This window comes from Cryptotermes secundus, unplaced genomic scaffold (assembly GCF_002891405.2).
Source record: "Cryptotermes secundus unplaced genomic scaffold, Csec_1.0 scaffold1475, whole genome shotgun sequence".
NCBI lineage: Eukaryota > Metazoa > Arthropoda > Insecta > Blattodea > Kalotermitidae > Cryptotermes > Cryptotermes secundus.
In genome coordinates, this window is record NW_019731600.1 from 405,553 (window position 1) to 415,613 (window position 10,061).

At 39.7% G+C, this 10,061-nt stretch overlaps 1 protein-coding gene across 8 annotated transcripts in view; it reads right to left on the bottom strand.

Moving 5' to 3' along the window:
* Positions 1-6,639, bottom strand: part of LOC111867277 (calcium-binding mitochondrial carrier protein Aralar1) — a 114,106-nt gene extending 107,467 nt beyond the window's left edge. For 7 of the 8 annotated variants that reach the window (XR_002843317.1, XR_002843318.1, XR_004513335.1 and 4 more), the window contains exons 1-2: positions 2,399-2,439; positions 2,186-2,254 (exon numbers count right to left, since the gene is read on the bottom strand). Coding sequence is in view for 2 of the 8 variants with exons in the window: in XM_023856983.2 (XP_023712751.1) it covers positions 2,186-2,254; positions 2,399-2,437 (108 nt within the window). In the remaining 6 variants the exon portion in view is untranslated. Of the gene's footprint in view, positions 1-2,185; positions 2,255-2,398; positions 2,440-6,600 lie in introns of those variants that run through there. The other variant, XM_033752619.1, reaches the window with a different exon arrangement.
* Between the last annotated feature and the right edge of the window lie 3,422 nt (positions 6,640-10,061).

A 10,061-nucleotide genomic window follows, 5' to 3' on the forward strand; every position in this document is an offset into this window, starting at 1 on the left:
CAAAACACATATCCATTATGTCAATGACCCTGCCCTTGAGTTCTATGAGAAAGCGAACAAAAAGCAACCATGAGTCACAAATGAAGGTCTCTTATACTTGTAACTGGGTTACAAGAGGTTCAAATAGAGCACTCCATTTGTTTCAAGGTTTCAACCTTGTGTTACAAAATGTTTCTTTGAATATTCATAACTATTTAGTGTTTCCAGCAACAATAGTTATATGTAAGATCTAAAAGTCTGTAACGATGGTATGTTAATACAACTATTGTGTTTATGAACATTATCCATCATCCTGTTTTTATTTAAATAGCTGTAATAATTATATTATTAAAAAAAAAGACAGAGCTAAGATTCTGTTCCTGTTGTTGCTATGACCATTTACATTCATTCAAACAGTTACATTTCTTCCAATATCAACACTTTTGGAATTTCATGGTATTAGCAACAGTTTGCTATTACCTACAGACACTGCAAGCCATCACTTGTAGCCTGCTTTCTAAACACCACGGAATTATAATAAAGGTGTCTTTTTTATTTCTTTTCTCCATGGCAACAAAAAAATATTACATTCCAAAACACAGATCCACAAGTAAACTACTAATATACTAATAAATATTGGGGTTTTCATTGCAAAACCTTTCTTTTAAACTAAATGTTATGGGGTGGAAGGGGGGGGGGAATTATATTATATCTCAAACATTCCAGGAGATTGGAAGGATGAATCAAGAAAAATGAACTTTCTGACATTAAAATGTCTCAGTGTTGAAGGGTTCTATTATTATGTTCATAAATTTCATACATATTTCATTACTATTCATTCATGATGTTCTATCACAGACACAACAAAATGAAGATATCTGAACGAAATGAAACAACTTACAACTATCCAAATCTTACAGTTTCACAACACAAATACTTGTCCTATAGTGTTAGTCATGCATCAGCACAGCTTACTGTTAAGTTTGAGTTGAAAGAGTTACAAGCATAATACAGCCTAGAGTGATGTAATGTGAACTTGGACAGTGAACTACCGCTAGAGGTTTTTTAAAGGACTAGAAATAATGTGGTCTCATTAATAAAGAAGTCTCATGACACAGACTGATCAGACTTAAACTGCAGGTCACCATCTCATTAATGCAATATTTTCGAAATTCTGTTCTTTCTGACAGAAGAGGCAGAAACCAGTGTGATTTTCAGGAGGAGAGCCCACAATCAAATGACCCCGAAATGCCTTGATATAACAACAAATTATTCCATCTGGACATCACAGTGGTGAGAGAATCAACAGCATAATTTAACTGTAAATCTGTGTAATAGAATGTAACTTCTGCAATTCCCCCCCCCCAAAAAAAAACATGCCCCTGCTCCTCTGAAATTAACACTTCATATGTTACTGGCAGGTACTATGAGACATGAAAGAGCACAGATTTCAACAATAACTTCTGATTTTTCTGATACATATATAAATACAGTAGAATTAACACCATGGAAGCAGAACCTAAACATGCCCCTAACATAGTTGTCAATACAGTAACTAAGCTATGGGTTTGACAGTTTCCTATATACAGTACTGGAGGGGATTCTCTCCCGAAGTAAAGCATCAGGAGAATGAATTTTGCCATTTATCTCCATCTATAAGCCAAAGATGGCAATGCTACACCTCCACTCCCCATATGTCTTTATGGAACGGTACTTATGTAATTCAAAGGCTTACCACCAGACACAATCCTCTGCTACTTCCATCTATCTCCCATCCCAACAACTTATCTCTGTCAGAATTATCTTAATGTTATCCTAACATTTACTTCTCCCTCGTCTGGTTATGACGTCGACTGGGATGTCAACTGAGAATTTTCCTTGGTTTCTTCAGATTCTCCATACATCATCATCCTCTACAATAATCTTTTCATTGCGAAACCAACATTTAACCATGCAGATAAAACGATGTTGTTAAATAACAACACCGTAAAATTTATAGCATCTCTCACGGAAGTGACATTAGATTATGGAATTCTTTTCGGTCTGCCAACATAATAGAACATTTTGAAAACCCTCACCAGGACCAGATTACATAAGGAATTGTTCGCTGACCTTAAGTCTTCCAGCATATCTACACGCGAAATTGAATTAAGAGAAATTACCTGTAGTAGCAACAATCTGTAACACTACGCCAAAATTTACCCACCTCTTGACAGGATGCTTGGAGAAACAACAAATTGAAAATCCAGCCCTTTACCACTCCCAAACCGGACGCCTAAAATGAAACACATTTTTCAGTTAATTTCTTGCAATGAAACATAACGTCTTAATGTAGTAGTGCTAAACGATGCTTGTTTGTGAGTTTATTCGATTCAATTAATCATATGTCATTAACAAGTATTAAATACACGACTTCTACCTCTTTCACAAACGTATCTGACACACCGGAAGCGGCCATAACTTAAATGGTAAACAAAAGTGACAGTTGCATTCCGTACTAGACCTACGAACAATACAGCGAGAGTACTGCTAGTGACATCTATGCACAAACTATTACACTGCAACGTGACCGTGTTCGTCAGCTGAATGGCGCCACGTTCAAATATAACTGGAATTATGCGTCTGTAAGCACTAATATAATTCAGTTTTCAGTGCAGGAACTTATATTGGATTGAAAATATACTAAACTAAACTGAAGGTTTGGAGTGATGTTGAATAATTCGGATTATCACTTTCTCGGTACATGAAACGTCCCGCCCCCAAGGCGTGAATGTCTTCAAAAAGTAACTCTAAGTACGAATTATATTGCAATTACGTATTGTGACTAGCCAGGGGAGAGACATGAATTAAATTTTAAGAATATAATATCATATAATATCCCTCGATTATTAGGATATTTCGGACGAAATTTGTACAATTCAATGAGACTGGCATGTGATAAATTTTACCGTTATTTCTGAAGGAAATATCAGAAGTCATGTTCCCTCGAAGTTCGATAAATAAAAGTTATGCAATATGACCATAGTATTTCTTTTATTGCTAGTGGGGTGGAACTAAGTCCCTTGTACTGCGGCCACTTCTGGCCTATTTTACCAGCCCCAGATGATAGGTGAGGGTGATTGTGGAGCAATTGGTGGAATGAAGATTGGCAGGGGAAACCGAAGTGCTCGGAGAAAACCTGCCCCAGCGTCACTTTATCCACCACAAATCGCACTTGACCAGACTCGGGATCGAACCCTGGCGGCCGTGGTGGGAAGCCAGCGACTAACCGCTTGAGATGACCAGAGTAAATAGAATATTATTAAACAGGGCTTTTACATTCAGTATCACAGACCAAGAAATACTCACTACAGATGTTTCTATTTTTTTTTTGTACCAAACAGATTTATATTAGGATCGAGAAAATTACGCAAAGAAGAGAGTCATCTGTATCTTCCTCGAATTACGTATTAAGACGATAAAACTAAGGAAAATGAGATGGGCAGAGCATGCCATACGCGTGGAAGAGCTGAGAAAAAAATACAAAGAGCTTAATTGAATGAAACCTCTTGGAAGGCCTATGATTAGAGTGGAAGTTAATATTAAAGTTCATCTTAATAAAGTGGTGTGTGAGAGCATAGCTTAAATAAATCTGATTTAAGTTAGGATCTAGCAGCGGGCTCCTATGAACACAGTGATGAACGTTAAGGCTTCTCGCAAGAGTCATTAATATATATATATATATATACAGCCTGTGTTTATGCGCTATATATTTCGGTCACACAGGGCCATTTTCTGGAAACACATTTTTAAGGAATCCACTGCACTGTGCACCTTGTTAAATATTACTCTTAAAGTACGTCGTTCTTTTTGTTATTAATTTTGGTGTATAGGCCGAAATACGAAAGCTAGAAAGGACAAACATCCTATATACCAAAAGTAACAATAACAAAAGCAACGGTGTATTTTAAGAGTATTATTTAACAAGATGAACAGTGTAGTGGATCCCTTAAAAATGTGTTGCCTGAAGATAGTCCTGTGTGGCCGAAACATGTAGCATAAAAACAGACTGTGTATATATATTAGTGACATTTTAAACATTTTAACGAATATTTTAGTGAATTAAACGTTGATTAGTGTCATCTAGTTAGTTAGTTAGTTATTGGAGAGTGTGGGTTTCCTCATGCACTGAGACCTGTATTGGTCCATTGTGCTTCCCTCTATGATTTCTATCAGTCTCTATATCCTACCGGTACTGGTGCTTACCATCAGTCCCGCCCCGCCAGCGAGACCGGCTCTACTAGCTGAGAGGTATCTATAATGCTTCCCCCATCTACCAGAGGTATTAGAGACTACTGTTGGGCGGGAAACGTCCGTTAATTTGGCTCAGTGACCTCCTTTGGAGATATGAGGTTCTTTTACGTGCCGTAAAGCTACGACACGGGACCCACGGCTTAAAGTCCCTCCCGGAGGACTTGTTCCCTGAATTTTTCCGCCCTTAGAAATTCGACGACCTCCGCCGGGTATTTGAACCCGCGTACTACGAGTCATGAGGTGGGAACGTTACCTCTAGACTACGGAGGCCGCTTAGTGTCATCTAAGTCTATATTGATGTCGTTTCATTATAGAAGGAAGAAGATTACATGTAATACTTCAATGCAACAGAATGCTGGAATATAATATCGATAAACATACGCAATGCACACTCTCAACAATAGTACAACGACTTTATGCAGCACGCTTCTAGGCAACGGCTCAGTAAGCCGACTTCCACGCAGACGCAGTGACGTCACACTGCAACAATACTATCACGTGACTTCTTTTTCTGTGTGATCCGTGCCGAAGGCTTATAAAACAAGTGAATTCAGCGTAGCAAATTCCCCCGTGTGGAGGTGGGATCAAATACCTCCATCTTGACCCTGCGAGTCGTAGGAGGCGACGAAAAGGGAAGTCTCAAATCTGAGACAGTAAAATATGGTCGCCAGTCCCAAGGGACTCGGACCCGAGAAAGACTGCGCTGGCAAGGGGCAGCACCATATACAAAAGTCAGACCCGTCCTCTCGTCAGAGAGGGCGCCCCACAGAAACAAGTCAGTAACTGTCAAACAGTAACAAATAGCTGGTCATGAGCCCCAGATGGGGCTCGACTCCAAGACTTGCTGACTGACTGACTGACTGACCGTCAGTCGCAATGTGACTTTGACTCTGCCTTGGACTCCGACTTTTCCGTAAAAAATTCAGTCGTAAGCCGAGGGAGCACATTGGAACCGTATGTATTCACATGTTAAGAGGCAGACCTGCACTACCGACTGTTCTGTTGAAGTCGGTACACATCTCGTGAAGTACGCAGTACTGACAACAGAGGGCGCCAATGAAATAATACAGGAATTAGTAGATCAGGAATAATCGTGAGGGTAGTTTAGATTAAGAATCTACCGTTACAAGGTTGATTTCATGAAAAGCATAGGCTCGAAAATATATCTTCAAGCACAGTGTCTAAACTGTAAAATGTTACCTGCCGTAGTAAGATGGAATCTTGGTTTTAGGATGTAAAGATAAGGTAAAGTTTTTCTAGTGCTTAACTAATTAAGCACTACACCATGAAGGTGTATGGGGAGTGGATGTACAGATCTACATTTTCTTCTCTTCGGCACTAGTTGGAGGTGAGTGGTCAGATTCATGCCCTGGCCTCTTTACCTCCGGGTAAAGAACCCACGGAACCCATTGGATAGGAGGTTGGGTGGATCCCAGAGCCGTTCTGGATGATTTGGACGAGAAGAAATTCTTCACTCTACAGGGACTTGAACTCCGAACCCTCGGTCGTCCAACCTGTAGTTAGTCGCTATATCTATTACGCTATCACCGGCTCCTGAGTTATAGAGTGTGAAAGATTAAAATTGTATTTTGATTCATCTTGATGTTATCCTCAATCTCATTATGTTTTCTCCAAGTGGTGTTTCCCCACCAAAATTGTGTATGAAATCCTAATCTCTCCCGTCTTTGCGACATGCCCAGTCAGTCGCAGTCTTCTAAAATTCACTATTATAACAATATCAATGCGTGCGGTATGAAGTTCTCAAGACTGTGAATGTGAAGCTTACAGTTCTGAAGTATGTGACGTCATGTGGTTTGGCACCTGCCTGCCAAATTACATTGCGTCGTATCGGGGAATTATTTTAATGTTCTAGTGAACCCCCGGGAATAAGGTCCACGGATAATGGTGAATATGGCACTCGCTAATTCGGCGATTCCCCGTCTCTGCATATTATTACCCTCCAACCCAAAACTGATATAGCTCTATCACCCCAAAAGTTTTGTCACTATTGATGGTCATCCCCCGCAATTTTGTGGACAGAATAATAGAAGGGTGGGTGAGGCTACGTGAATGGAAATAAGTCGGAGGGTAAAGCTTGACACTCCGAGGGTTATACAGAGGTAATGCTCAATCCAAGAGAATTAATTCTTTAGGTGTCTCAGTGTAGCTGACACGCATAAATCACGAATGCTCTTTTTGTATAATAACCAAAATCAGTCACTTACACTTCACCGTTGTTAGGTCCAGATATTTTTCTGAACATATTGTTTTCAAAAAGTTGTAAATTATATTCTTCTTACAAAATAAGAGATTATGTTTCACACTCACATAAAACAAGTAGGAACGTTTCATACATCTCCACTTCCAGGGTTTTGAATAGGACGTGCAATGTTAACACTGTTGGGTTTTACGTATAATATATGAGTAAATCACCTCAAAATTTAATATAGTCCTAATTTCATCATAAGGCTCACTTCTGTTGAATGGGGGGTTTCCCATAAGTATTTCAAAATATTCTCGGATGATTCATAATAGCCTCTGACGTTGTTGTTGGTCTTGTTTCTTGGCATGTTCATGTATTCAGTTTAGTCTATGTTTACGTGCAGAGAAATTTATTACCATGTGGAACACGTACTAGGGGTATTCGGAAAGTAACTTCCGGTGAGCTGTAAACGAAATAAGCAATGAGAAAGAAATGATTACACACAGAATATAAGTACAAGCTTAAGCTACTTCTGAACGCAGTCACCGCCGGAACTGATGTACTTATCTTATCAGGGAATAAGTTTCTGTATGCCTGTGTCAAAGGAGTCTGTCGCCTGTGAGCTCAGCCTAGTTCTCACACCTTCCATCAATTCCTCATTATTGTTGCAGAGCTGTGATCCCAAACAGGTCTTCAGTTAGGTAAACGGCTAGTTGCCACTCAGCACGAGAGTAGGGCTGTAAGAATAGTTGTCAACTCTAGCAGTGCTGGAATGCGAGCAGATATACGATATAGGCGGAAGGGTATTGTCATGAAGGAGAACAGTACTGTATGTCAGCATTCCATATCTTTTGTTCTGAATGGCCTTAGGCAATTTTTTAGTATTTTGCAATACACTTCTGACAATATTGTGGTCCATTGTTGCTTGAATTTCACCAACAGTATTCCTTTCCTGTCCTAGACAACAGTTGCTATCAGCTTTCTGGCAGACAGAAATATTTATTTAAGCTCTTCATCAGACCTTCGTTCTAACAAATTCCAGCCCTCTACCTTAAACTAGATCGTCTCTTCCTCACATTCATTTCAATTCTGTATTCAACAATTATTCCTATTCTACGTCATATAGTTCCGTTCAGTAATATAAAATAATATTAAATAGAAGATCATCATCTTTTTTTAATTTTTAATAATTTTAAACGACCGCCTCTGTGGTCTAGTGGTCAGAGTTCCTGTATACAAATCCAGAGATCCTAGGTTCGATTCCCGAGGCTTACCAGATTTTCTGAGAAGTCGTGGATCTGGAACGGGGTCCATTCAGCCTCGTGAGGATAATTGAAGAGCTATTTCAAGGAGATAGTTGCTCCGGTCTAGAAAACCGAGATTAATGGCCATGGGGATCCGTTGCGCTGACCACGTGACATCCTCTACCAGCAAAATTTGGTACTAACTTCTCCGACAAGTGGAGATTGCTCGGTCGGTACAGTTTGCTTGTGGACTACAGGCCACGGATTTTGAACTGCAACGCTCCGTAAGAATTATGATATACTCGCATTGACGCGTTCTAGGCATTGTGTCTCCCAATAATAAAAATTAATAAATTTAACTACAAGGATTACACCCCAGAATATAGCACCCTTCACAGTCACCGATGTCAGAAAATCAAACACATCTTGTAAGTATCAGTTTTCAATTTCCAGGTTGATATTAAATTTCTCTTATTTTTACTTATAGCTGTCGTTTTTAATTTATCTGAAATTTCGCCGGAATTGAATTCCCTTCCCTGAGAGGTGTATTTCGCAATAATTCAGCTCCCCAAATTGCCATCAGCTGAAATTACATTAGAGCACTCTGAACTGTAATGCAGTTATTTGTCGCCAGGATGCGCGAAACTCTACGCCGTGTTTTCCAGCAGTACAGTGGGACAGTAAAAGTATCCACATCAAAAGTTATAAAGCTGTTGCGAAATGGCATATCAATGAGTTTCAACGATATCAAAACTGTAGAGGATGTATTTCTTTCGGTAATTTTATGATAAATTTCTCTACTCTTCTTTTACTTCGGATTTCGTTTCTCTCTCTCTCTCTCTCACCTTTCCTTCCTCGTCGTTCGGTTCGTTCTGTTAATTTTCTCGTATACTTCCTCTATCACTCTCATCTCAGTTTTAGGTTATTTCATTCTCTTTATTTCCCTTCCGCCTTTCCGTTCAAGTTACACGCTGCACAGCGGAGTTGGAGAAGTTGCCGCATCTTCTAGGCGAAGTATGAATGAGAATCAGTCAGTGCAGAGCGGAAGAGCACGGTTTCAATTTTCTGGTTTTTCCCCAAGCAATAAATAAACTCAAAGACATGAAAACATTTTTTTTTCAAACAAATTATACCCAAAAGGAAAGAGGCTTGTTGTAAAGCGTTAGCATTTAACTGAGCTTATCTGAGTCTGAACATAAAGTTGGCACTAACTTCGCAGACAAGCGGCGGTAGCTCGGTTGGTATCGTTCGCTTGCGGGCTACAGGTCACGGAATTTATTCTTGTTTTATCTAAGTATGAATAATTCTATGAAGTAGATTACTCTCGATAAACTTATATTCATTGAGCTGCTTACAAATTTAAGCCGTTTATGGAAAAACGAACTTCAGTTCACGTGTTCACAATGAGCCGCCATTGAACCATGCCCCTTGCAACTTGAATCCAGTCGCCAAACTCACATTCTTTTTATTTAAAATCAAATTTAATATTATCCTTTCTTCTATATTTAAGTGCCCCTTCATGCTTTTCTTCTGACAGTGTACGTATCTCTCATCTAGCAGTGCATGCTATGTTTCCTCTTCACTTCTTTGACGTAATAGTATATTCTGAAGTGTATACGTCACAGCCCCTCGTTGGTGTCTCCACCTTATCGTGGTGAGGGTGTTTGAGTATGCCAAGGACCCTGAGAGCTATACCAGCGGTAGCGTAGCTACTGGCAGGGCCTCCCTTGCTGGACAGGTCAAAGGGTAGGCATCAGACGAAGAGAGACACCGAAAACTGATGCCGGAAGCAGCGTCATCAGCGGCGACTTGAAGCACAGAGAAAATGATGCTCGAGATGGTTCAAGTTCGTATAGCAACAGGCGTGACCAGAGTGGTTTGAACGGCTGTTGTACTGCGATGTGGAAAGCAAATGGAAAAACTACCACATTATCACTATTATCGCATTAAGTGGAGAAACTGTTTTGGAAGAGGCTGTGGACCTGTCATCTGACAGATTACTGATGAATGAATGAATACGTCACAGACCTCCTCAGTGGATAACTGTCTGCATCCTCCTGTGAATTTCTCCGTCTTTAGTTCGAACATTCCCTTGCATTATGTTCGCGTTCTCAGACACTCTCCATTCTTCCATTAGGGAGAGACGAAGTTCTTTAATCAAATAATACAACAGACAAATACTTTAGTACACTTTAAACTTCAAATCTGCAGAAAATTAACAGCTACGCTAGCAAGGACCTCAGAAAGAGAGGCCAAGATCTTAGAGTAAGAGGCTGAACGACTGAACCTTATAAGGTTGATGCTGCTCATTATGATAATAATAATGACGATTAAGATGATGT